Raw genomic sequence first — 27679 nt, 5'->3', positions numbered from 1 at the left:
TTATTCGGAATCCGTCTATGTTGTAGCTCTGTATTGAAGATGGGAACTGTTTGAAATGTTCCCTCAATAGATGTGCACAACTCTGGCCCTTGAGGGCTGCTGCATTGTATGCTAGTTCTTTCTTTGGACTTGACTAATTTGGACCTGGGAAACCAAAAGTCTACAAGATTTGGAAACCAGGAAACAAGTGGGGAAACTTGCGTTGTTAATTGCGAGTATGTGTGTGTGTGAATTTGTGTTCCCTAGGCTCAGCAGCAGGGCCCATCCTACCTGACCAGCGGTCAGTTTGCCCCCCAGGCCCTTGGCGGCAGAGGCAGACCTGAGGTGGTTCAGAATGCCCGGCACCAAGCCTTCGATATGCGGATGCAGGGCAGGGACCAGCACAACAGGGTAATGATGAGGGCTGATCATGGGGATATTGCTTCTGGTTAACTTGGTGCAGAAGGAAGACTCCTATTATTTACTAGCCACTAATGAGATGTTAGGGCGCAGCAGGCGATTATGGGATGTTCGTACAACTCTGTGGTTAGTGTCTGCTCTGAGATTGGGGGGTTCATTTCCCAACCGAGTCATACCAAGACCAACGCTTGGCACTTGACCCCCCCCCCCATTTGAATTTGTTAGTTAATCTCATATCATATGAGCATGGTGTAAGTCATGGCAAAAGGTGTAGAATTGCAGGAAATTAGCTTTAAAACTGCTTCATTTCTCTGCCCTATTGCAAAATTTGTGAAGTTGCACAACATTAACTTTACAGTTGCAGTTTAGTGATTTGAAGACTGTACCAGAATGTATTGGTCAAATGCAGCACAGGAATTGTGTCTATGTTAAATTGTGCGTGTGTGTATATACAGTAAATGAGGGTTCTAGTGGCTCTGTTATGGTGTGAGGTACATTTTCCTAAGGTCCACTCAACCCCTTAGCGTGCAATGTTAAACGGCAATAAATACACCGCCATTTTGAGTGATCATGGTGAAGCACTTCTATCCTGATGGGAGTGGCCTCTTCCAGGATGACAATACCCTCATCCACATGGCATGAGTGGTCATTGAATGGTTTGATAAGCATTATAACATTGTATGCCATGGCTGTCTTGGTCACCAGATCTCAACCTAATTGAACACTTGTGGGCGATTCTGGAGCAGTGCCCGAGACAGCGTTTTCCATCAACAAAACACCAAATTTTGCAATTTCTCATGAAAGAATGTCGTTACATCCCTCCAATAGATTTCCAGATACTTGTAGAATCTATGCCAAGGCGTATTGAAGCTGTTCTGGTGGCCCAACGCCATATTAAGACACTGTGTTGCGTTTCCTTTATTTTGACAGTACCCTGTATGTATCCAGGGCTCTAAAGTGTGACCGTTTTTGGTCTCATATGCTCCTAAATGTTTTGATGTGTGACCAACACCCCCCCCCCCCCGCTGTCCCCTTTTTGGTCAAGGTCAGTCTCTGCAGCAGGAGGGAGAGCAGAGGGGTGGTGACCATCAGATGCAATCAGTCCAGTAAAAATATATACATTCAATTATTTGAATTTATGCTCACCTGGGTGTACCTCACAAGTAATACAGCTAATCTATTACCAGTGTGATCATAAACCTTAAGTTTAGCAGTATCATTTTAATATGGTCTAAGAAGAACAACATTGGCAACACAGGGCTATGGATTGGGCCTATAGCCTACTGTACAAACTACATTGATACAGAACTGTTTTTAATTGATTAGGTCAGACAAAGATGGTTTACTGTTTTAAACAGATGTATATTTTTTTCTGAAAAGGTGAGTTGAGTGAGCCAAGTTTTTTGTTGTTGTATTTATCTGAACTCTCACATTATTTCCCCTTGCTGCCTAGCATTTAGTTTGATACGGCGGGGGTTCATCTAAGCCTCGCTGTCTGCATGTCCGACCTCGGAAACAATGTTTCACTTTCAAATTTCGATTTCTGTAGTACCTAGAGTGAACTGTGCCCAGGTAAATGGGTTGACTAGCCCTCCGCTATCGTGTCGTGCTGAACGGCATTTACCTGTGACTGTATTCAGGATACAGCGTGCCCTGCCTCTTGTCCCTGGTTGCTTAAATATTTGTTACATTGTATTCTTGAATTAGAATAAAAGCGTCTGCTAAATTAGATTTTCTTTCCTATGTGACTTGCATAGACTAGGCCTTTACTTTGTAGATGGACAATCATTCAAGGTCTGTCATGTAGCTTTGGAAAAAGTGTATTAAATCCAGCCATTGTGTGGCATCTACAGAATACATTTATTTATTTAACATACGCAATTAGAAACGTCAATCCACTGAAGCAAATTTGAGCCCAGTCGGCCTATACAGTCAATCACTCAACACATTCTCATCCGGCTGCCATGAAAAGCCCCCACCTTGGAGTCAGTTACCGCATCATTGTGGAGCTCCTGATCGGCACGTGCCACTGGCAATGCATTTTGCAGGATATGCTGGCTGTGTTTGGCAGCGCACGATAACTTCAAATGAATTTAGTCTTTTGTTGTCTGTCGACCTGCTACAGGCAGAACCGGTAAAATGTAATTTATGAATCGCAAATCACCATGCAGCTGACACACTTCGATGTCATCGCTCATTTTGATTTCAATCTGGTTCTCCAATACTATCTGATTTGCTAATGAATGCCCTGATCTCTGGTCAGTCATTTGGTTTGTTGATGTTGTTTTTGGGTATTAATTGCTTCTAATAGGACATAAAATTAAGCATTTAATTGTGGATTTAACCAACTTTGTTTATAACGAGGGACATCCTACATTTAACCTGGACACACACATAGTAGGAATTTCCACCGCCTCAGCCATGCTGGCATGCTAGAGAAATGAAACATCTGCACTTATCGGTTCCAAGCGGGTGTCAATCTGAGGCCCTGAATGTTAACAAGCGTGTGATCTGAAGTGGTTTGGTCTTTTACTCTTGGGTATCAGCTTGGGAAATCCTTGAGTGGACAGTGCATCAATTGGCAAAAATAAAAGGTCGAGGGGCATCCGTTAAACTGTAAATCAAGTTTGTCTGGCCTAATTGTTACATAGGCTTACGTTTGTCATGTTACGAAAAATTCTGAGCAGTAGGTCATTACGACCAATGTAGAATTTTAATTTATAGCCCTGTATGTACCTGATGTTAAGTCTGAGCGTGGTAGCCATTTTCTATTGATGCCAGTCTTTACAAGTCATTTATTAAAGTTATGAATGTACATTGTAAGAAGCTGTTACAGTGCCTCCATTCGCTCTGCTTTTGCTACATAAATGCATGAGAACAATAGCCCGAGTTTGCACATGAATGCGGTGTTCACAAGGGAAGCGTGGCAAAGGGGAAGGTCTTCACTCCCTACTTGAGGTGGTTTTATTTCAATAGGATCAGGTATGAGCTCTCAAACAAAGGAGAATATCAGTCCCAACCGCTCTTGCTTCCTCCGATGGTGGAAAAATTGTCAACGCGCTTTCATTTTTAAGTTGCTTCGTAGGTTGCTTCTTGTCAGACTGAAAGATGATGTGGGTATATTTATTTATAAGGGTATGTCTTCCTTGTATGCTATCTCCTGACTGTCTTCTCCGTCTTGTATCTTGTCCAGGCAGGGACCAGTGATGGGCAGGATGGCCGGGGTGTGAAGCGGAAAGCCGAGGACAGCGACAGTGAACCAGATCCTGAAGATAACGTCAGGTAAACGCCTGCGCTACAGTCAGTCAACCAGGTACTCTGTCAACCATCCAGGCAGGCATCTCAGCTAGGGAGATGGTGTGATTTATGCCTCTCCACTGCAGGGGCCCCTCTGTGGTTTCTTACCACCTCCAACCACCCTCTCCTAGTCCATGCAAGTGATTTAATATGGAAAGAAGGAATATATCTCAAATTCCTGATGCGCTCGCCAAAGCTGTTAAATCCATTGGGCTAAATTGGTATTCATGGAGGCTTTCCTGTTACTAGGCTGCTCTCCTTGTGGGCCAGTGTGGAGGATGGACTAGACAGATGCTGCTCATCCTTGATTATGTGTGCAGAATGGCACTGCATCGCCAATCTACTAGTATGTCGAAACCATTACACTACTTCTTAAAGAAGCAAACTAGTTTGTCTCCCAAGCCTTCATAGAAATGAACTACTATGGTAATTACCAGATCCTATATGTAAGATTAGGAAATGGTGCTCTATATGTTACTCGGCATAGTGACACAATGCAAAGCCTGAGAATGGTTTTATTGATGAGCAGGCCCAAGGCTTTCATCCTTACTTGTTAGAAGGCTTTGTCACCTATACAATAGGAGTCGACAAAAGTTAAGTAAAATTATATACTGTGCCTCCGGAAAGTATTCAGACCCTTGACTTTTTACATATTTTGGCCTTATTCTAAAATTGAGGGGGAAAACAATTGATTCAATCTACACTACCCCATAATGACAAAGCAAAAATAGTTTATTTGACATTTTTGTTAATTTATAATAAAAAAATATTACATTTACATAAGTATTCAAACCCTTTACTCATTACTTTGTTGAAGCACCTTTGCCAGTGATTACAGCAATGATTCTTCTTGGGTTTGGTGCTACAAGCTTGTCACTTGTAATTTGGGGAGTTTCTCCCCTTCTCTGCAGATCCCCTCAAGCTCTGTCAGGTTGAATGGGGAGCGTTGCTCCACAGCTATTTTCAGGTCACTCCAGAGATGTTAGATCGGGTTCAAGTCCAGGCTCTGGCTTGGCTGCTCAAGGACAATCAGAGACTTGTTACAAAGCCATTCCTGTGATGTCTTGGCTGTGTGCGTAGGGTCGTTGTCCTGTTGGAAGGTGAACTTTTGCCCCAGTTGGAGGTTCTGAGCGCTCTGGAGCAGGTTTTCATCAAAGATCTCTGTACTTTGCTCTGTTCATCTTTGCCTTGATTCTGGCTAGTCTCACAGTCCCTGCAGCTGAAAAACATCCCCACATCATGATGCTGCCACCACCATGCTTCACCGTAGGGATGGTGCCTGGTTTCCTCCAGATGTGACACTTGGCATTCAGGCTAAAGAGTTCAATCTTAATTTCATCAGACCAGAGAATCTTGTTTCGCATGATCTGAGAGTCTTTAGGTGCCTTTTGGCAAACTCCAAGCGGGCTGTCATGTGCCTTTTACTGAAGAGTGCCTTCTGTCTGGCCACTCTACCATAAAGGCCTGATTGGTGGCGTGCTGCGGAGATAGTTGTCCTTATGGAAGATTCTCCACAGAGGAGCTCTGATTGTCCAACAGGCTCTTGGTCACCTCCCTGATCAAGGCCTTTCTCCCCGGATTGCTCAGTTTGGCTGGGTTCCATTTAAGGATGATGGGGGCCGCTTTTCTTGGGGACTTTCAATGCTGCAACAGGTATTTCTGTTGGTTTTATTTCAAATTTTTTCAAAACTTGTTTTCGCTTTGTCATTATGGGGTATTGTACAAGGTTGCAGTTTTGCTAGCAGGAGTTTCAGGCAGGGCCCAGTTAATACAATAGTTAATGCAGGACTGAGTTAATACAATAGTTAATGCAATGTTTCCAGTTCCTTGCAGACAGGCCATGTGTAGCCAATGTGATTTATAGGATATTCATATTCATCAGGATATTTTCTTCCTGTAGGCTGCATTGTTTTGATTTGTTGGCTTTATGTAGGTTGTTTTTTGCAATTTACTTTTAGATTTGTATAATTTTCATTTACAATTTTGATTAACCACGTTACCTTTTATTTTGAGATGTAAAGACTTTATTATACATGAAAAATGTGCATATGAAAATCATAATTGGCATGCAGATCAGTGGAAATTGTAGAGTAAATTGCCTCTCCAAATTGAAAAGGTTGCTGATCGCTGGTGTAGCCTATTACCGGCAAAGTCGGGAGCGTAACGGCAGCGAAGGTCAGTGGGAGGAGGAGGGTCGGGAAAAGATATATGATCTCTCTCTCTAAAAAGAAAAATCAGTTTAGGCTAAATTGATCTCTGGCTTCCTATTTTTAGAAATGCATCTTCGTTTTTAATGTCAGTGCTTAAAGCAGAAAAGCTCTGCCTACATATAGTGGATTTTATTCAAACATAGTGTGTGTATATGTTTCTCTCTCAATGTTTAAGAATCGATTGGCCGAAAGAACAGACGCCTCTCGGTTGACCAAGATTTATTTATTGGGGCGCAGCCCAATGATTTATAATTATGTTCCGGCACCCTGACACACATCGTCCCGTGGCTGAATCTAGAATCTAACCCCCACAATAGAACATGAACACCACTCCATGTGCATGAATGGGGAAATGAATACGACTGTCCCTGTGTTAGGTTGTGGGAGGATGGCTGGAAGCAGCGATACTACAAGACCAAGTTTGACGTTGACGCGACTGACGATGATTTTCGCAAAAAGGTGGTCATGTCCTACGTGGAGGGTCTCTGCTGGGTCCTGAGGTACTACTACCAGGTACAACACTAACTCAAACCGACGTTTATTTGTCATATGCACGGGATGCAGAGTCACATACACAAGGCCGTACTTTAAAAGCTTTAACCTGCACAGCTGAGAACTAACATCATAACGTCCCTCTCAGAATGGGCTTTTTTTTTTAAACAAGGCCTGGTCAAATTGGATGGGTCATCTTTCAATGGTCAATTATTTGACTGATTATTGAGCAGTATTAAGTTGAACTTGAGGAAAAAAATCTCTGAAAATGTACACTTCAACCCATAATTTCAGGTCTCAGGGGATTTCGACGTATTCTCTGGAGGTCTTTGTCCGGTATCTGATGACTCAAGCTGTCCTCGCTACTCTGTTTGCTTTGTCACCGAAAAAAAAAAAAAAAAAAAACGTTTTAAATGTTAGTTGTAGATGCAGATCCTGATCTTTAACTTAAAATGTAATAATTAGGTGTTGGTTCTCTCCAGAAGATCCTAGTCTAAATCAGACTGGTGTTTAGGGATTTGTCCAAGGTAATTGTGAGCCCCTGTGCATGCGAGGCCCTTGTGTTGACACCACATGCTCGGCAATCAACAGCAGTCCCGGGGGACGGCTGGAATGTATTCATTACCCGGGCCCTCCATTGATGGAGACGTGTCTCATAGTTTCCGCCAGACATTCACCGGGCTGGTTGTGCCACTGGAGTTGTGATGCGTGCACACATGTTGCCAAACGCTGTGGGAAAACGGACCGGTTTAGTCGGACGCCAAAACACAAAGCTAAAGCTCATACCCATTTTATTTTTATTAGTAGGATCGCTCTGCATAACATGGCGTTACCTTGATTTGTCACGTTGTTCGTTTAAAGACAATCGATTTGTGCCGGGGAATTTGATTATGTATATGTTCTAGGGCTATGTAAATATTTAAACATGGGTATTTGCCTGTTTTTGTCCGACTCACGCATTCTTATCCTGTGTTGGCACAGAGGGCCACCTTTTTGTTATTTGAATGAGTTACCTTTCATAATAGACTTGTCTGTGTTTTTTTTAATTAGTTTTGCCAAGTCTGATGTGAAGACTGTTGAAATGATTAGGGGGCCTGGTTCTCTACGAGAAGAGCATTCTAACCAGCCAGCCGGTGACGGTCATTCACTAGCCGAGGATAAGCGTTTCAGGGTTGGATTCTTTGGGTGTATATTTTTGATCACCTCTGCCTAATGTGTGTGTATATATGAAAATACATAAAATATTAGATGACATGAATTTCAGTGTTCATTTTGTTAGTAAGTGAAGAGGTACTAAACTGGTATTGGAAAGTGTTTTTGGGACATGTTCATGGATTTCCAAGTCCTTCCCACCATTCCTTCCTTACACTGATTAAACTTCATGGTTTAGCAACTTCTACTACTTCCATTTTCTATTTTTCCCTGAGTATGCAATCTTATAAGATTTAAATGTCAGTCATACTCACTGGCAAATGTCACCGAGATTAGTGTCATGTAGGCTATATTTATATATTTATTTATTTAAAATGGAATTTATTCACACTTAGCCTACTAAAAAGGATGCCCATCTATTGACTATTTTACTGTTGAATTGCCATTTCCGCAAATGAATATTTACACAAAAGATGAGTAAAGTACAAATCTGCGGTGATTGGGCCCCATTTAGCCAGTCATCTAATTAGTCCACTGTCAGTGCAGTTAGTGAGGTATTGGGGGATTATTTGTCCGGGCCGTCTCAACTGTTTCTGTTGCTTTTCACAGGGGTGCGCATCCTGGAAGTGGTACTTCCCGTTCCACTACGCCCCGTTCGCCTCAGACTTCAAAGACATCAAAGGCATGTTCACCGACTTCGAGCTTGGGACCAAGCCGGTAAGAATGGTCTGGCTGCAGGCTTTTTTTTTCTGTCATTCCACTTCAGTCTTCCCCTGGTTTAAGCCTGTAATGTTCTGTGCGGCGTGTTCTAGTCTGTTGCTGTGTGTTTCAGTTCAAGCCCCTGGAGCAGCTGATGGGTGTTTTCCCTGCTGCCAGTGGAAATTTCCTGCCTGAAACATGGCGGTCACTCATGAGCAATCCAGTAAGTTTTCACTTGATATTACACATTTTCAGCATAAAATGTTATCGTTGATAGTGTACGCAACTGTAGATCACACATAGGAGACCATAAATATACAGTGAGCTCAAACTATTGGAACAGTGACCCATTTAGTTGCTTTTGGTTCTGTACTCTAGTGCTTTGGATTTGGAATGCTACACTGAAGTGCAGACTGTCCTCTTCAAATTTAGGGTATTTTCATCCATATCAGGTGAACAGTTGAAAAATGTGCAGCACTTTTTGTACATAGTCTCCCCCCCCCCCCCCCCCATTTTAGGGGACAACGTATTGGGACAAATTCACTTACATTAAAATAGTTTATTTGCTCACATATTTCTAGCACGCAATGACTACATCAAGCTTGTGACTAGACACATTTGTTGGATGCATATGCTGTTTGTTTGGGTTGTTTCAGAGTATATTGGGCCCAATAAAAATTTATGGTACAGTTGAAATCGGAAGTTTAGCCTTAGCCAAATACGTTTAAACTCAGTTTTTCACAATTCCTGACATTTAATCCTAGTAAAAATGGCCTGTATTGGGTCAGTTAGGATCACCACTTTATTTTAAGAATGGGAAATGTCAGAATAATAGTAGTAATTTATTTCAGCTTTTATTTATTTAATCACATTCCCAGTGATTAAACATTCAGAAGTTTACATACACTCAATTAATATTTGGTAGCATTGCCTTCAAATTGTTTAACTTGGGTCAAACTTTTCGGGCAGCCTTCCACAAGCTTCCCACAATATTTTGGGTGAATTTTGGCCCATTCTCCCTGACAGAGCTGGTGTAATGGAATCAGGTTTGTTGGCCTCCTTGCTTGCGCACACTTTGTCAGTTCTGCCCACAAATGTTCTATAGGATTGAAGTCAGGGCTTTGTGATGACTACTCCAATATCTTGACTTTGTTGTTCTTATGCCATTTTGCCACAACTTTGGAAGTATGCTTGGGGTCATTGTTAATTTGGAAGACTCATTTGCCACCAAGCTTTAACTTCCTGACTGATGTCTTGAGATGTTGCTTCAATATATCCACATAATTTTCCCATTTATTTTGTGAAGTACACCAGTCCCTCCTGCAGCAAAGCACCCCCACAACATGATGCTGCCACCCCCGTGCTTCACGGTTGGGATGGTGTTCTTTGGCTTGCAAGTATCACCCTTTTTTCTATAAACATAATGATGGTCATTATGGCCAAACAGTTCTATTTTTGTTTTATCAGACCAGAGGAGAGGACCAGAGGAGCAGTTGCAAACCATAGTCTGGCTTTTATGGTGGTTTTGGAGCAGTGGCTTCTTCCTTGCTGAGCGGTCTTTCGGGTTATCTATGTAGGACTCGTTTTACTGTGGATATAGATACTTTTGTACCGGTTTCATCCAGCATCTTCACAAGGTCCTTTGCTGTTCTGGGATTGATTTGCACTAAAGTACGTTCATCTCTAGGAGACAGAACGCGCCTCCTTTCTGAGCGGTATGATGGCTGCATGGTCCCATGGTGTTTATACTTGCGTACTATTGTTTGTACAGATGAACGTGGTACCTTCAGGCATTTGGAAATTGCTACCAAGGATGAAACAGACTTGTGGAGGTGTACAATTATTTTTCTGAGGTCGGAGGGCTGATTTCCTTTTGACTTTTCCATGATGCCAAGCAAAGAGGCACTGAGTTTGAAGGTAGGCCTTGAAATATATCCACAGGTACACCTCCAATTGACACAAATAACGTCAATTAGCCTATCAGAAGCTTCTAAAGCCATTTTTCTGGAATTTTCCAAGCTGTTTAAAGGCACAGTCAACTTAGTGTGTGTAAACTTCTGACCCACTGGAATTGTGATACAGTGAATTATAAGGGAAATCTGTCTGTAAACAGTTGTTGGAAAAATTACTTGTCATGCACAAAGTAGATGTCCTAACCGACTTGCCAAAACTATAGTTTGTTAACAAGAAATTTGTGGAGTGGTTGAAAAATTAGTTTTAATGATTCCAACTTAAGTGTATGTAAACTTCTGACTTCAACTGTATATAACGTATTGTGTAATTTTGGAGTACTTTTGTTGTAAATAAGAATAAATGTTTCCAAACACTTCTACATTAATGTGGATGCTACCATGATTACGGATGAATTGTGAATGAGTGAGAAAGTTAGATGCACAAATACACTATGACTAAGTATGTGGACACCTGCTCGAACATCTCGTTCCAAAATCATGAGCATTAATATGGAGTTGGTCCCCCCTTTGCTGCTATAACAGCCTCCACTCTTCTAGGAAGGCTTTCCAATAGATGTTGGAACATTGCTGCGGGGTACTTCGGCCACAAGCATTCGTGAGGTCGGGCACTGATGTTGGGTGATTAGGCCCGGCTCGCAGTCGGCGTTCCAATTCATCCCAAAGGTGTTTGATGGGGTTGAGGTTGGGGCACTGTGCAGGCCAGTCAAGTTCTTCCACACCGACCTCTATAAACCATTTTTGTTTGGACCGTCTTTTATGCACAAGGACATTGCTGAAACAGGCAAGGGCCTTCCCCGAACTGTTGCCACCAAGTTGGAAGCACAGAATCATTTACAATGTTATTGTATGCTGTAGCGTTAAGATTTTCCTTCCCTGAGGCCTAGCCTGAACCATGAAAAACAGCCCCAGACCATTATTCCTCTATGTATTGGGGCATTTAGTGTTCTCCTGGCATCCGCCAAACCCAGATTCGTCCATTGGACTGCCAGGTAGTGAAGCGTGATTTATCACTCCAGAGAATGCGTTTCTACTGTTCCGGAGTCCAATGGCGATGAGCTTTACACCACTCTAGCTAACGCTTGGCATTGCGCATGGTGATCTTAGGCTTGTGTGCGGCTGCTCAGCATCGAAACCCATTTCATAAAGCTCCCGACGAACAGGTTTTGTGCTGACGTTGCTTCCAGTAGTGAGGGTTGCGACCGAGGATGATTTTTACACTCTTCAGCCCTTGGCGATTCCGTTCTGAGCTTCTGTGGCCAACCACTTCACGGCTGAGCCGTTGTTACTCGTAGACATTTCCACTTCACAATAACATCACTTACACTTGCCCGGGGCAGCTCTAGCAGGGCAGAAATTTGACTTCCTATGTCGGTGCCACGTTGAAAGTCACTGAGCTCTTCAGTGAGGCCATTCTACTGCCAATGTTTGTCCTAGGAGATTGCTTGATTAAAAAAAAAAAAAATTAAGACACCTGTCAGCAATGGGTGTGGCTGAAATGGTCGACATACTTTTGTGTATTTATTGAATCATACCCCCCCCAAAAAAGTTGCCTTGTCTGAAAGCATTATGACATCGCTGTGGGGCTCTATTGAATATATGAATGGTGAGAGGTTAGCATGTCTTGGGTATCAACATTTTTCATGATTCATTCAGGACCACCTGTAATTATTGTAAAGTAGAAGTGTTTAGAATTTATTTTTATTTTCTCATTTCAAATCGAAAGTGCTGGAGTTTCATGGTCCAGGCTGTATGATTGGGAGTCCCATAGGGCGGCGCACAATTGGTCCGGGTTTGGCTTGGGTAGGCCGTCCATTGTAAATGATCATTTATTTACAGGTAGGCTAGTTGAGAACCAGTTCTCCTTTACAACTGCGACCTGGCCAAGATAAAGCAAAGCTGTGCAACACAAAGTTACACATGGAATAAACAAGCGTACACTCAATAACACTAGGGGGAAAAGTATATATACAGTGTGTGGGAAGGCAATAAAATAGGCCATAGTAGCGATGTAATTACAATTTAGCAGGTTAACACTGGAGTGATGGATGAGCAGATGTGCAAGTAGTGATACTGGTGTGCAAAAGAGCAGTAAAATAAATAAAAACAATATGGGGATGAGGTAGGTAGATTGGATGGGCTATTTACAGATGGGCAATGTACAGCTGCAGCGATCGGTTAGCTGCTCAGATAGCTGATGATTGAAAGTTAGTGAGGGAAATATGTCTCTTAACTGACTTGCCTAGTTTAATTTATTTCAAAAATACAAAATTGAGTACAGTCTCAATGCGTTTGCAGCTCACTGTAAATGATATTGTCTGTGGGATACTATCCAAATAATAGTGTGACCAATGTTGCCATCATATTAGTTGCTAAACTGCTACGCTGCTTCTATTCATCACTGATTCCCCAACCTGGCACTTGTTCTCCAACAGGAGTCCTCAATCATTGACTTCTACCCTGATGACTTTGCCATTGACCTGAATGGAAAGAAGTATGCTTGGCAAGGTAAGTCGACAGGTTAATTGACCATTGACCTGAACACCTTGGCACGGCACTGAATGCAGGTCGGTGTGCTTTGCTTGCTCTTCCGGGTTTCGAACGGCTAAACACTCAAGCGCTACTGCTAATGTAAAAAACTTTTAAATGCGTTTTGACTGTTTTCACCTTGTGTGTAGGCGTTGCATTGCTCCCCTTCGTGGATGAGCGCCGTCTCAGGGCAGCCCTGGCTGAAGTCTACCCAAACCTCTCTCCAGAGGAAAGTGAGTAATGGGACTCTTCAACTTCAAGCCACCATTGTAAACCACTCCTTCAGAATATATATTTTTAAGTGGTAGTCACAGTACTTTATTAATGAAATATTTGAAGTGTGAATACCACTCCTTGACGATGAATGTCACACTACTTTGATTCTGAAGTATTCCATGTGTGAAGTTTGCTCCCTGTGTTCAATTGGCAATGTCTTTTTCAATGACGGTTGTCAGTGCCGATCAATAGGTTTAATATGTAAAGTACTCCCTTACAGGAATCCTTTTGTATATGGACTTAGTCGGTCCGCTAATGTGTTCACTCTCTTTGTTTCAGACAAGAGGAACAGCCTTGGCAGTGATATGCTGTTTGTGGGGAAGTCCCATTCTATCTGTGACTTCATCCAGGAACTGTACCGTGGAGAATCTCACGAGGTATGGCAAGAAAGCAGCATCCCTGCAATTTGATCACATCATCCTAATGAACTCAGTAAAAAAAGAAACATCCCTTTTTTAGGACCAGGTCTTTCAAAGATAATTTTGTTCAAATCCAATTGACTTCACAGATCTTCAGTGTAAAGGGTTTAATGAACCATAAACAATTAATGAACATGCACTTGTGGAACGGTCGTTAAGACTCCCGGGTGGCGCAGTGGTTAAGGGCGCTGTACTGCAGCGCCAGCTGTGCCATCAGAGTCCCTGGGTTCGCGCCCAGGCTCTGTCGTAACCGGCCGCGACCGGGAGGTCCACAATTGGCCTAGCGTCGTCCGGGTTAGAGAGGGCTTGGTCGGTAGGGATGTCCTTGTCTCATCGCGCACCAGAGACTCCTGTGGCAGGCCGGGCGCAGTGAGCGCTAACCAAGGTTGCCAGGTGCACGGTGTACCCTCCGACACATTGGTGCGGTTGGCTTCCGGGTTGGATGCATTAGGCATGCTAGGCATGCTGCAAGGAGGCATGGGGACTGCAGATGTGGCCAGGGCAATAAATTGCAATGTCCGTACTGTGAGATGCCAAAGACGGCGCTACAGGGAGACAGGACAGACTGCTGATCGTTCTTACAGTGGCAGACCACGTGTAACGACACCTGCACAGGATCGGTACAGGGACAGGTACAGGATGGCAACAACTGCCCGAGTTACAACAGGAAAGAAGGAATGAGCATTACACCGAGGCCTGGGGCGGTGTGTCACAGCATCATCAGACTGAGCTTGCAGGCACTCTCAACGCTGCGCTTTACAGGGTACCCTTCCTGCAGGCTCATCCTGACATGACCCTCCAGCAGGACAATGCCACCAGCCATACTGCTCGTTCTGTGCGTGATTTCCAGGAATGTCAGTGGTCTGCCATGGCCAGCGAAGAGCCCGGGTCTCAATCCCGTTGAGCACGTCTGGGACCTGTTGGATCGAGGGGTGAGGGCTAGGAGTGGGGCGACATCTCACAGCAAGAACTGGCAAATCTGGTGCAGTACTTAATGCAGCTGGTGACCACACCAGCTACTGGCTGTTACTTCCTCCCCCTTTGTTCAGGGACACATTATTCCATTTGTTAGTCACATGTCTGTGGAACTTGTTCAGTTTGTCTCAGTTGTTGAATCTTATGTTCATACAAATATTTACACAAGTTTGTTGGAGAAAAAAAACGCAGTTGACTGTGAGGATTTTTTTTTTTTTTTTTGCGGAGTTCATTTGTGTAGTAGAACTCCCTTAAACAGTTGCAATTACTGACAGGACTGTCCTGGCTAAATACATAAACCATTACATTAAAATGAACTTTAAGCAATATTATGTCTGTTTACCTCAGGGCACCGAGATGCCGGCGGAACTATGCCATGGAATTCAAGGTATATTAAATCTTGACGGAGACCCTATCCTACCAGATAAGTAAGGAACATCTATTTTCTCATCACTCTTTTTGATACATTATTCATCCTTCTCTGGAGAGAATCATGGCTAACCTATGTGCTTTTGTTCTTAGACCAGTGGAGTCTCCCATCCCCATGCTACGGGACATTTCACAGAACAGTGCCATTGGGTAAGGATTGTCTTTTACCTTAGTCACACCAGTTGGTCTTCCCAGTTGGGACACGTGCACGTTTGTATAAAGACTGAATTTCAGACAAATGTTCACCTGAAGGGCCAGTTGACAATCCTCAGAGTGATAGTCGTAAAGGCACATTACTGCTTTACGTTACATGATTGATCTCGACCAGGAGCAGAAATTTAAGGTCATCTTCTGTGTGAAACCAATTTCAAGTTTTCCTTCAGTGGTCGACTTCAAATGCTCATTTACCGCACAATAAAAAAAAGTCCTTGGGATGTAACGACCTGCTTGGCCCTCTGGGGGTCAGCTTCTAAGAGGTGCTGAGACTCCCTTATTCTCAGTGGGTTTGTGTCCCAAATGGCACCCTATTCCGTGTATATAGTCCACTGCTTTAGACCAGATATAGGGGTTAGGGTGCCTTTTGGGACATGGCCTTTCTCATTCACACTGGAAGTAGAGCAAAGCTGATGTCAAACGGAATTGATGCCATTTTCTACGACCAACGCTGGAGTATCTGATTTTAAAATGCCTTGGCTCGCTATTTCTCCTTGGGGCAGGATGGTTATTAAATTCGTTGCCAATGCAAGGCTTGGAGTCGGCTTTGCCTGGAGTTTCACCGAAATGTAAACTTTTTTAGGGAGTACTGTTTTTATTTTGTTTTTTTGAAACTCAAAAATTCAATTATTCATAAAATAAATGATTGTAAAATTCTTTTTTTTTTCTTGGCAGAGTGAAATATAAGGACCCACAGTTTGGAGAGACCTTTGTGTTCAAGGCTGTCATTCTTCATGGAGCAAAGTAAGTTATTGAAATGCATTGTTTTATAATTAACATGTTCCCATTGAGTCAGAGCTGTATATTATCTTACACCTTCTGTATGTGCTTAGACACATTGTTCTTTAAGCAATGTTAATATAGTGTAAAATATTCATCTTAAATTTTATCAAAATACTTATTGCTACACCTTTAAAATGGTTTGTCAATTGAGTTTGTACACTGCGTCTGATTTTAAAGAATGGCATCCTGTATATTTGTCATTTATCACTCATGTCTCCCTGTCCCCTTTGAGAAAGTCATAGTGTGTCATTGTCTTTTCATTTTTTTGGTGGATCATGGAGCTCTTTATGACCAGTGTGGTGTTTCCTATTCTGTTACTGTTTTGTGGTGTCTCCTTGTCTCTCAGGATTCCTGCCAAGGTGCTGAAGCCTGGAGACTGGGAGAGGGGTAACCGTGGTAGGGGTAACTGGAGGCCCCAACTGGGCTTCAACTCCAACCGGCAGCAAGTTCATCTGGACCAGTCAGCCTTCAGGGCCCTGGGGTACGTGCACATCTCTTCAGACTAGACAGCATTGACCATTTTAGACTCGCAGCCAGACCAACTTGTATGATATCCCTTCAATGGTCACCCTTTGATATATGATATCTAAGCTCTTTAACTTAGTCAGACATTCACAGAAGGCTGTTTGTTTACTGTTAAGTTGTTTACAAAGTAAATACAGTTGAACCAAGCTCACGGAAAGTCCAAGAATGGATGTACCAATCCCAGAATGCCCCTTTAAGGAACCTGGGTAATTGAACATCTGGCTGATTCTGGACTGTAGCATGTTCAGGAATGAATTATGCATGCTGCCAAAGAAACCTGATGTATTCAGAAATGTTTTTTGTCCACCAAATCCTTAATTCTGTAATTTAAACAGTTATTTGCCTTGATGGGGCCAAATGGGCAGGTGTTTAGAGACTGGTAATTAGGAAAACCTGGCATAAATTAGTTATTTATTTTTCTTCCCCCCCCACACACAGAGTTTGGTATGCTTGTGTTGATGTGACAGCAAATGGTTAGTATTAGCAGCTATAATATATAAAAATGTATGGGTAGGCATCTGATGCACCCGATGTGTTACTCAATGAAGAAGCAGGCCACATTAGGGTTTGTAGTCAGCTATATGACTGGCGACTGGGGCTTAAGGAACAGTGTGTATGGAACAGCCTATAGCAGATTATTTAATAGCTGTGATTTACGCTGCATGTTTTCAGTCACAGCATTAACCGACAGCAGCAGGGAGGTGGGCAGTACAGCAACGCTCCACCCCCTGGCAACTACCACCAGGGGAACTACAGCAGGCCCCCCCACAGTGGTGGTGGTCACTTCTCACGTAAGTCCTCTTACACACACACACACAGTCAGGCCTTAGACAAACACAATCGCTGCATCTCCCATTTTAAAAAGTCTTTACGTGTTCAATGCAGGTGTCGAGAAGTAACTATCTGAATAGGTGATAGGACAGTAAGCTCAGATCCAAAAAGCCGTTTTGTTGCATCCTTTCTTACTTGCTGCTACATTTCACTTCCTTTGTCTTCGGCTGACATATTGTACCTCTTCTAAGAATAAAAATAACTATATATTATACAATTAAATGGCCCTTTTGTTCAACACTGGGGAGTTGGAATGGCGTAATCTGGAGTGGGCCGTTCTCTCTCGGTCTCCTAGCCCCTAATCAGAGGCTCCTGGTTGTCCCCAGGCCCCGGTCTCAGCCCCATCCTCCTCTGATAGCAGGGCTCTGCTCAAAAGTAGTACGCTATACAGGGAATAGTGAGCCTTTTGGGACTCGGACTCAGTTCTCCAATTTGACTTTGATGTTCCCATTTGCAAGTTGATGAATAATCTCATCTGGCTGCTGATAGCTTGTGGGGGAGCAGAGGCTATTCCAGTGGCACTTGATGCAAATAAGGCTTTTGGTTCCCTCGGATTGCGGCAGCCTCCCTTGGCCTCTGCTGTTCATCCCTGATGGTAAACTTGCCAATTAGCAGCGTAGGACGGACTTCATCCTCTTTTTATCTATATTAGTTATTTTGATTAAGGCAATCAGGGTTAATACTCTGGCCCATCTGATTGTGGGCCTGTTTCTCTTCAAATTGTCACTTTATGTAACGGTGGGATTTTTAAAATTCATGGCCTTCTAGTCCTGACGATACAATTTGCCAAAACTGCAGGAATAATACAAATGTAAGTTTAATTTTAGCGTACTGTCCCTTTGACACTTGCCTTGATTAACCAGTGGCACAAATGATATTTTCAATAACTTTTTTTTTTTACATTTAATTTTGCTGTTTGAAGCTGGTGTCTAAAAAAGACTCAATTTGAACTGAAGAACGGGAAACATGGAAATGGCGCACGTAGAACAGATCTGCCTCTTTTTTTACACTTTCAATGAGTGACCGATCTATAACTTGTTTTCAATGTGAATTAAATCCATAACTTGCATTTCTATTTGAATTTGGTCAGATTGCCACAAAAGTGACATTGCAGGTTTAAGTCGGAGGGAAATGTACATCAAATAATTGTAAGTGTGTGTATATATTCCCATTCCATCCATAAGAGAATCTAGCAGTTTTCGTCCACCAATTTATAAAAGGATGCACAGATTTACTAGTCTATATATGGTGTGAGGTGATATTGGTCCCAACAGCACAATTAGCCAGACAAGTTATTGAGACGGGACTACAAATGTGACAACTCTGGGACAGTAGGGAGCTCAGCGCTCAAAGGCTTTTGTTGCTGTGAACTGTCTCTCTCAGGGAGGATCCACTAGGTTGTCAGTAATCACCCTGGTCAGGTTGGAGCCTTTTGTGTTGGGTTGGGGGTAGCTCCTGTGTCGCTGATTAGTGGTGCTGGCTGCACTGGGAGACTGCGGGTGGTAATGAGATTGTCGAGTGCTTCTGGACACACTGGCCCCTCTGATAAAAGCCTTCTGGGACGATCCCATTTGATTGGATGTGTGGTAGACTGGAGAGGGTTGAAACCAAAGTTAACTTCCCCTTTCAGCGTGCCACTACCTCCTGCGGTGATGTGTCAACCGGCTGCTTCTGAAACATGCTGCGGGGTGTTGTTGGGCCTAATAAAAACAGCTGCTGTGTAATGACCCAACGGAGAGACACCGCCGGTGGCCATTAGTCTTCTGACGTCCAGTCACATTGTACTAGCAACTTTGTCACTGCATTATTGGAAGTTGCACTTTTAAGGCATTCTCATGGAATTCAGGTGATTCTCATTTCAGGCCGAAAGGTCTAGGCATAGAACGTTGCCAACTGTTGGAAGAAAAAGGGAGTTGGTTTGAGCTAGTTGTTATCCCTTGGGTTAATAAAGGGAATGTGAAGTGTACTGGGAGACTTTAGGCGTAATCGTTCGTTGTCTTTTGTGTGACATGGCTTGGAGCTCTAGAGTTTTAGATCATTGTTAATTAAGGAGGACAGGCGCCTAATTGTAATTTCCTCCTTTGACTGACTGCCGGTCAACAGGACAGAAGACGGATGACAATGTTACCAGAGTATAATTGGGGCCAGAGTGGGTGGTCTGCAATAAGGTTGTTGGTCCACAAGATTATTAACTGTCAAGATTTACAAGTCCACAGATGCAACCTAATCACTTTGTTTGGATGAACAGTTATGCGTTGTTAGTCTGTTTCAATTGTACGTAATTCTTATCTGTAGAATTTTCAATCACTTGACAAACATTTATTGTGGTCAATTTTACTCCACCCCGCAAGTCAGACTGACCAGTCCATATTCTCTTGGTCATCTCAGACCATATTATTAAACTCTCTCTCCATAACATTGAGCATTGGCCTCAAAGTGAAACTTTTGTTGTGCTGTGCCAGCAGGCCAAATGCTTATTTCCAGATATCCTATCCCCTCCTATCAAACATTTTTAACACCAACCTCCAATCCAGGTTTGTAAATGACTGGCTTTCCTTTGCTGAAGTTCTTTTCATTTCACCCCGCCCCCTCTCCTCCCGTCTCAGCCACTCACCAGGCCTGCCCCTATAAACAAACAAGTCCAGGGCTTGCAGCTGGTCATTGCCTTGGCAACAGCGGATCTGGAAGAAGCCGCTCTCGCTACTTTTTTAAAAAGTGTGGCTTTGTGAAGGGGCTCACCGCGATGGAACCAGGGGTACTTGAGTCATCCACAATGCTGCACGCTGAATGCTTATTTCATTTTGCTGGAGACAAGAAATGCAAATGCAGCATTTTTTTTTTTTTTACCCCCACCTCAAATCCTATTGTGGTTTAGTGCTTGAATGGGCTTAATTTTATCATTGTGACTTTCTTTTGATCCGTTTTTAGGTTGAAATCTATTGGTTTCATATTGAGGGTTAAGGCTGAAGTGAACTGGGTTAATTAACTTTTAATACATTTTTACATAGTCTGTTGTATGCTAAACCTGAGTTTCCGTTTTGATTCCCAAACAATTGCTTGCAACAGATTTAAATTTCACTCGAAGGGATTGCTTTGGAATGGATTCCTTGGAATCTCACTTTGTTTCAAACTAGCATTTTCACTAAAGAGAAGTCTCATAGCTGGTTTTATCTATGCAATATGTACGGAGGTGTATAAAAATGACACTGATGGCAACTCATCAGAACCAAATTTTTAGGTAGGTACACCTTAAGTATTGCTGTTTTTAAAAGGGTGTATTGCTCTCGATAGGTTGGTAGCGTGTTAGGGACATTGGTTCCCCAGAACCACTTTCTGAATGTCTCTCTTTTGTCACAGATTCCAGGCAGCAGGGTCTTCTAGGGGCACCTCCCCCATTCAACCCTGTACAGCAATATCCAAGGTGAGTCTACGGCATTGTCTGCTTTTAATACATAGGCGTGTATTCGCAAGGCCTCTCATCCTGGGCCTGATAAGTAATTGATTGTTGCAGTGGCATTTATATATACACTTTACGAATGGATGTTGTAGTATTTGTCCAAAGCCTTCACTGCAGCATAGGAAATGAACCATGGTAGTACCTTTTTTTTTTTTTTTTTATTACATGAGGTTTAGTGTAATATACAGTACCAGTCAAAAGTTTGGACACCTACTCAGTAAAAACAAACCCTTGACTATTTTCTACATTGTAGAATAATAAAGACATCAACAAGGAATAACACATGGAATCATGTAGTAACCAAAAAAGTGTTAAACAAATCAATTATATTTGAGATTCTTCAAAGTAGCCACCCTTTGCCTTAATGACAGCTTTGCACACTTGGCATTCTCAACCAGCTTCATGGGGTAGTCACCTGGAATGCATTTTAATTAACAGGTGTGCCTTTATTAAAAGTTAATTTGTGGAATTTCTTTCCTCAGTGTGTTTTGAGCCAATCAATGTAGGGGTGGTATACAGAAGATAGTCCTGTTTGGTAAAAGACCAAGTTCATATTATGGAAAGAACAGCTCAAATAAGCAAAGAGAAACGACAGTCCATCATTACTTTAAGACATGAAGGTCAGTCAAGAAAGTTTCTTCAAGTGCAGTTGCAAAAACCATCAAGCGCAATGATGAAACTGGCTCTCATGAGGACCGCAACAGGAAAGGAAGACCCAGAGTTACCTCTGCTGCAGAGGATAAGTTCATTAGAGTTACCAGCATCAGAAATTGCAGCCCAAATAAATGCTTCAGAGTTCAAGTAACAGACCCATCTCAACATCGACTGTTCAGAGGAGACTGTGTGAATCGGGCCATCCATGGTTAAATTGCTGCAAAGAAACCACTACCAAAGGACACCAATAAGAAGCGACTTGTTTGGGCCAAGAAACACGAGCAATGGACATTAGACCGGTGGACATCTGTCCTTTTGGTCTGATGAGTCCAAATATGATATTTTTGGTTCCAACTGCCGTGGCTTTGTGAGACGTAGTAGGTGAATGAATGATATCTGCATGTGTGGTTCCCACTGTGATGCATGGGGGAGGAGGTGCTTTGCTGGTCACACTCAGTGATTTACTTAGAAATCAAAGCACACTTAACCAGCATGGCTACCACAGCATTCTGCAGCGATATGCCATCTGGTTTGCGCTTAGTGGGACTGTCATTTAATTTTTCAACAGAACAATGACCCAAAACACACCTCCAGGCTGTGTATAGGCTATATGACCAAGGAGAGTGATGGAGTGCTGCATCAGATGACCTGACCTCCACAATCACCTGACCTCATCCAAATTGAGATGGTTTGGGATGAGTTGGACCGAAGAGGCATATGTGGTAACTCCTTCAAGACTGTTGGAAAAGCTGGTTGAGAGAATGCCAGGAGTGTGCAAAGGATGGCTACTTTGAAGAATATAAAATATTTTTATTTATTTAACACTTTTTTTATTTTTTATTACTACATGAGTCCAAATGTGTTCTTTCATAGTTTTGATATATTCACGATTATTCTACTTTGTAGAAAATGGTAAGTATAAAGAAAAACCCTTGAATGAGTAGTTGTCTGAACGTTTGACTGTTACTGTATGTGGTTAGTAGAGAATATTCCAGTGGTTTAGTGGTGATTACGCAGTCACCCTTAATGTCCAGGTAGATGACAGGCCTTCCTATATTAGTTGAGCCCACTGGGCTGCGCCATGGGGGGGCTTAGAGATGAATTAACAATTTGGGAGTGCTAAACAAATTTCTCTTGAGGTTTGGCCGACTTAATGAGGCATCACTAATACTGCTCCAGCGGTAACATTTCTGCACCACAGCCACTGTGTCCGCACAGACCCGCCATTGTTTCTGGCTCCAGACCTCTTGAAGGGCTAATCAGCTTCTTTGGTTCAAATTTTCAGGCCTACCAGGCCTATTGTGGCTCTCTGTCACCTTAGGTCACTAGTTATTAGTGGGCGAATTGAAAACAGTTTCTTTTAACTACTTATACGAACAGGACCGAAATGCAACTCATAAGGAACTTTGAGGAGGGATTACAGATTCCAGTGCTCTGTTAAGTCTGGCATTGGGGAAGAATGTGACATGGTTCAATAATGAGGGATGGGCCCCTCGACAACGGTTCCTACTTTTTCCTTGGCCAATTGTAGTGAATAAGATGAGACCTTAATGTGGTGGCTTGGCTTATGGATGGACACATTGCTGAGGTGTTATTCATGGAGACCCACTGTGTGCTCATCACACACAGGAAATGTGGTGTCCTCATTTCAGGGATGAATGCAGTTCATGATTCAAGCCACATGTAAATGTATGGTTTATTTCATACTCTGGCATTAATTTAATATTCTTATACTTTCAATCATGTGAAATGGGTGGCCCTTTTCTTTCTTTTTTATGAATTCAATCTCCAGGTCTATACCAATTAGCAGGGATGATGCTAGGTCACCACGGTCAATTTTGAAGGCTGCATCAATAGAACTTGAAACATATATTTTATTTTTGCTCCTGATCAGGTGCTCTGACATATTTTGACTAAATGGGTAGGACAAATGCAGGGAGGGCCTAAAGCCCAAATTGTCCAGCATGGCAAATGTGTTTTTGTAGCTGTCAATTAGGAGGAAAGACTGTATTGAATTCTAAAGAAAGTTCAAATTCTGATTTTGTTTATTTGGGTAGGGCCGGGATGATACCAGGATCGCGACTTGGAAACTAATGTTGTGTTGTCATCCAGTCACGTATTTCTTTTCCAAACTATAGAACACAATATTTTACATACAGCAGGTTTCTAAAGGACCAAAGATTTTAGTCTGCTTCGTGTTTTAATTTTCGCCATGGAAAAGATATTGCGATACTGGTATCATTCCGGCCCTAGTCATTAGCTAGATGTTTTAACTTCGTGTTTAACTAATCTGCATTGTTTTAGAATCAAAGGCAAATTGGCAGTGATGTAGTTTTAGTAATCTTCTACAACATGGCAGTTAAGAACCGAATTGCAATGTAGGCATACAGTCCATAAATGTAAAATCCAAAACGACAATTGTAATGTTTGTTCCCCAGCAGGCAGCAGTATAGTGGTAGTGGTGGGCACGGCTGGGACCGGTCGATGCAGTCCCAGGGAGCTGCCTACCAGCAGAACATGCAGAGAGGGGTGCAGGGTCAGGGTGGCTACCACCAACAACGTGGTCAGGATGACCGTAGAGGAGACCGTGGAGGACAACCGGTAATGACTTTGACCATATCCACCTGACGAGGACACCTCCAGATAATTTATGCATACTATACTGCACTAATGGCTGCCTTCTTTGCCCTTTATGCTTTGTTTATTGTGCAGCCCTTCTGACCGGTTTGGTCCTTTCTGTGTTTTACAGGGACACAGCGCTGGACGGAATTACCCCTTGCCACCCCCAGCAAGACGATACAATTGGAGTTAAATTTAGGCTTAGATGGGCAGAAGGCGAATATGATTTTTTTTTTTTCGCTTTATTAGTCTTTCAGGCTGTTTTACTTGTTTTCTTTTAATAATTCTGGAAATGTTCTTATGTACTGAATTTTTAAGAATAATGCCTGTAAAACTTGTGAAATACAAGTGAGTCAAGACAATTGTGTCATTGTCAGTTTGTTTGTAAAGTTGATATTGACCCTAATTTAGATTAATATTTTATTTCAAATGTTCATAAATATAGCCAAATTAAACGATTCAGTTATTTGCATCACTTATACCTTACATTTTTCAAATCATATTCCTCCTCTATCAATCCTCACAATCGTCATAAGCTTTCTGATGTGAAGTATTCATTGTAAACTAAATATTCCTAAATCATGAACATAGCAGATCTTTGGACAATGGTTTAATTATTTTACAATGTTTTTTGTTTTTTTGTCAATTCAAAATTCCTTGGATTGACAGCTCCATAGCAGTTGCATAGAGTCTTTGTTTGAGACATAATTACATAGCCTAATCAGAAACCATATCTCATTTCCTACCGGTTTTAATAAATCAGTCTCTCCCAGTTTCACAGGTACATAATAAGTAACTTGATGGTCCTTTTAAATAGATTTAATTTATTTTATATTAAATAAATATACTTAATAGGCCATTCAGTGCCCCTTTATTTAATGCGGGCCCGATTATAAACTAGGCAAATTTATCACTAATAGTTAACATTTTTGCGTGCTTATATTTCAAATGTTCAAATCAAAGAGCCCACGAATAACAAATTATATTTATTGAAAATGTGAAACAACAATTGAGCTCCAGTTATTACAGTAGTTAAAAAATTCTCGCCTTTCATCTTTGTTTTCCATTGTTTGGTCAAATCAGTCACGGTCCATTTAAATATCCTGCAAATAGTCTTGCATTTTGGGACTTTATCATGCTATAGACTACGTGCTTAAATATTTGTTTACTTAACCAGGCCTGCTTGTAACGGTAAGAAATATTGGCATTTATATTTTGACTCTTTCGTTCAATAATTGGGTGATAAGGACTAATAACAAATAATTGCATTAGGCCAACGTCTTAATCAAAATTGCGCTATAACCTACAGGTGAACTTCGTTACATCCGCATGTGCCACATGAATAAGCAGATATGCTTACATGTCAAGCAATTTATTGTTAGTTCAACTGGATTGTGATGTGTATATATGTATGCTATGCAGCCATCACATTTGTAATTTACAAAAAATGAACGAAGAAATATTTAGTTTAAAAACAATCACTGTCACATGAAATGTGTTAACTATATATACAGTTCAGGTTCATTCATCGAAATATTACAATACTTTGGCCTGATACCCTCAATGTGTCCTTAAAGAATTTAATTCCAACCAATAAAACTTCACTCCCTTCACACCGTCACCGAGTGCTTGGAGTCTCATTTTTTTTTTTTCAAAAACTCTTTCAAAGTAAAACACGCACGGTCGACTTTCTTAAAAATAGGTGGTCTATGCACCTCTCAAATGTCAAGGAAGTATGGTGCTTCTGTTGTCCATGTCACCAACGACCACTGTCCTTCCCGATGTTTTTGTTCGTCTTAAAATCCACTTGATGTATTCTCCAGAATGAAAATATAAAATGGCAGGTTTATCCCTTTTACCAAGTTCTGCCATAAAGCAGGTTTGAACTGACCATGTTATTGGTGTACTCGAGGAGAGCCGCGTCTGTCTGAGCCATGTTTATCTGGCTGTGTAGGATAGGGGAACTGGGGGACATTTCCTCCAATTCTTCGGATGATAACGGATTATTCACCTGCTGATTATGGTGATTAACCACCACACTTCCCGATGCCGTCATCGCACCACCGGACACGTTCTGCTGCTGCTGCACCTGCTGTTGCCCAGACGTCGTTATGCTTGACCCGTTCTGGCAGGGTTTGCCATCCTTCACGAGAACCGGGACTGCTACCCGCCTCGGTGACTGTTGCTGTGGGCACACACTGCCGTTCTCCTGTTGAATCTGCTGGTTCGCTTTGTCCTTTGCCTGGCGTTTCATTTTGTACCTGTGGTTCTGAAACCAAATTTTTACCTGGGTCGGTGTCAGGTGGATCATGCTTGCCAGGTGTTCTCTCTCGGGTGCCGACAGGTATTTCTGCTGCTTAAAGCGCCTCTCCAGCTCGTACACCTGGGCCTGAGAGAAGAGCACCCGTCGTTTTCTCCTGGGCGCAGAGTGTAAGGTGACCATGGATTTGGTGGCATCCATCCCTGCCAATGTCCCCATCCCGGTCATGTTCATCCCAGTGGTAGCCCCCATGAATCTAGAAACTTCAACGGCACAGTTAAATAAATGCATATTGGATACCGGTTTCGTTTAAAATTATTTGAATTTAATCGTGGTGCGCAATTCAATTAATCACCATTTCAAGTTGTAGTTTACATTTAAGTTATACAAAAATAATTGCATTTCTTAAAAGTAACATCAAAGGCTACTTGTTCAACTTACTTGTTGGGTAGCGGGGTTCGGTGTTTGCGCTATACCACGCAGTTGCTGCTGCGCCGTTTCTCATTGTGTCTTGGTAAGACGGGAGGTCTCCCATATTCCCGATGCTCCCATTACAGTAGCCTCCTATGGCACTGGAAAATTGGGAGACGCTGTGTGGCATGTGATAGGTGCTCCCCACCCCGGTATTATGGCACATGGCGTGCTGCTGGATGCCCGGTTGAGACACCTGAGTTTGTCGGTATGCGCCCAGCGAAGACGCGAGGTTCCCTGTACTGTCCATGCCTCCAAACTTTCTGTAGGTCTCCTCGATCGGGCTTAAAATATCTGTCACTGAGAAGGGAGTTGAGTGCTTTGGGCTCAAGGACATGGTTTAGCCCGCAGGTGAATTTGGCTGAACGCGGAACAAGTCCGACCGTAGTGTTGTGTCTCTGCTGCAGGACACCTACAAGAGTACTTGTGAGTCCGTCTGAGATTTCCAATGGATCGCCTTGGAGAAGGAGGGGAGCCTTGGGCGCTCTTATCTTGTCTTGACTCTAGCCAGGCGCCAGGTTTACGACAAACACGAGGGGCGGAGCAACGAGCCAAACATGCCAACAATGGGCATTGACATTTTAACCGGGTAATTTAGGAACATTTTACTTTTGATTTAAGATGAGCAATATGTCATTTATATGGTTTAAACGTCAACTTGATAAATACATGTGATATGGAACTAATTCGAAAATTATATATTTTTTGATTCTTTGGTCGGATTTCAAGTGAGGCAATGGGCTATAGTTTTGGTGCATTCGGGTAAAGCTGTTGCTCCAGCCAAAAAATAAAATGGCAACCTTTTTTTTAAAACTCGAGAGCTCTTCGAACAGACACCCAGAGACCGAATCAGGCACCACAATGAAGACTTTCTGTCACCATCCAAGCTGTCACATTTTGCATTTAAGGGTGTGATTATATATTTTTTTCAATTGACATATTGGTAGGCTTGCATTACCCCATACAATAACGATCATAAAAATTATTATTTTTGCTTCTTTACAAAATGTAATCAGACA

The 27679-nt window shown here is 42.4% G+C and overlaps 2 protein-coding genes across 2 annotated transcripts in view; one reads left to right on the top strand and one right to left on the bottom strand.

The window, feature by feature from the left end:
• Nucleotides 1–24291, top strand: part of LOC123994891 (5'-3' exoribonuclease 2-like) — a 30440-nt gene extending 6149 nt beyond the window's left edge. The window contains exons 15-30 of the mRNA XM_046297965.1: nucleotides 247–390; nucleotides 3593–3681; nucleotides 6284–6419; nucleotides 8160–8267; nucleotides 8383–8472; nucleotides 12655–12727; nucleotides 12898–12981; nucleotides 13304–13401; nucleotides 14767–14846; nucleotides 14941–14997; nucleotides 15736–15804; nucleotides 16190–16324; nucleotides 17041–17159; nucleotides 20557–20620; nucleotides 23752–23911; nucleotides 24060–24291. Of these exons, the coding sequence (XP_046153921.1) occupies nucleotides 247–390; nucleotides 3593–3681; nucleotides 6284–6419; nucleotides 8160–8267; nucleotides 8383–8472; nucleotides 12655–12727; nucleotides 12898–12981; nucleotides 13304–13401; nucleotides 14767–14846; nucleotides 14941–14997; nucleotides 15736–15804; nucleotides 16190–16324; nucleotides 17041–17159; nucleotides 20557–20620; nucleotides 23752–23911; nucleotides 24060–24122 (1569 nt within the window). The 3' untranslated portion in view covers nucleotides 24123–24291. The remainder of the gene's footprint in view (nucleotides 1–246; nucleotides 391–3592; nucleotides 3682–6283; nucleotides 6420–8159; nucleotides 8268–8382; nucleotides 8473–12654; nucleotides 12728–12897; nucleotides 12982–13303; nucleotides 13402–14766; nucleotides 14847–14940; nucleotides 14998–15735; nucleotides 15805–16189; nucleotides 16325–17040; nucleotides 17160–20556; nucleotides 20621–23751; nucleotides 23912–24059) is intronic.
• Nucleotides 24292–24844: 553 nt separating this feature from the next.
• Nucleotides 24845–27125, bottom strand: LOC123994892 (homeobox protein Nkx-2.4-like). Its single transcript, XM_046297966.1, has 2 exons — nucleotides 26631–27125; nucleotides 24845–26452 (listed from the first exon to the last, which is right to left on the bottom strand). Exons 1-2 carry the CDS (start codon nucleotides 26995–26997, stop codon nucleotides 25785–25787), a joined length of 1035 nt encoding a protein of 344 aa, XP_046153922.1. The 5' UTR covers nucleotides 26998–27125; the 3' UTR covers nucleotides 24845–25784.
• Between the last annotated feature and the right edge of the window lie 554 nt (nucleotides 27126–27679).

Source organism: Oncorhynchus gorbuscha, linkage group LG14 (assembly GCF_021184085.1).
Source record: "Oncorhynchus gorbuscha isolate QuinsamMale2020 ecotype Even-year linkage group LG14, OgorEven_v1.0, whole genome shotgun sequence".
Classification (NCBI taxonomy): domain Eukaryota; kingdom Metazoa; phylum Chordata; class Actinopteri; order Salmoniformes; family Salmonidae; genus Oncorhynchus; species Oncorhynchus gorbuscha.
Note: the sequence above shows the minus strand (reverse complement) of the source record. Positions and strands in the feature narration are given on the sequence as shown.

Bases quoted from the DNA above. Each gene is read 5' to 3' on its own strand.
- LOC123994892 (XM_046297966.1), bottom strand. From the start codon at position 26,997: ATGTCCTTGAGCCCAAAGCACTCAACTCCCTTCTCAGTGACAGATATT. The intron at 26,453-26,630 runs GTAAGTTGAACA...GTGCCGTTGAAG, and splicing joins CGAACCCCGCTACCCAACAA to TTTCTAGATTCATGGGGGCT.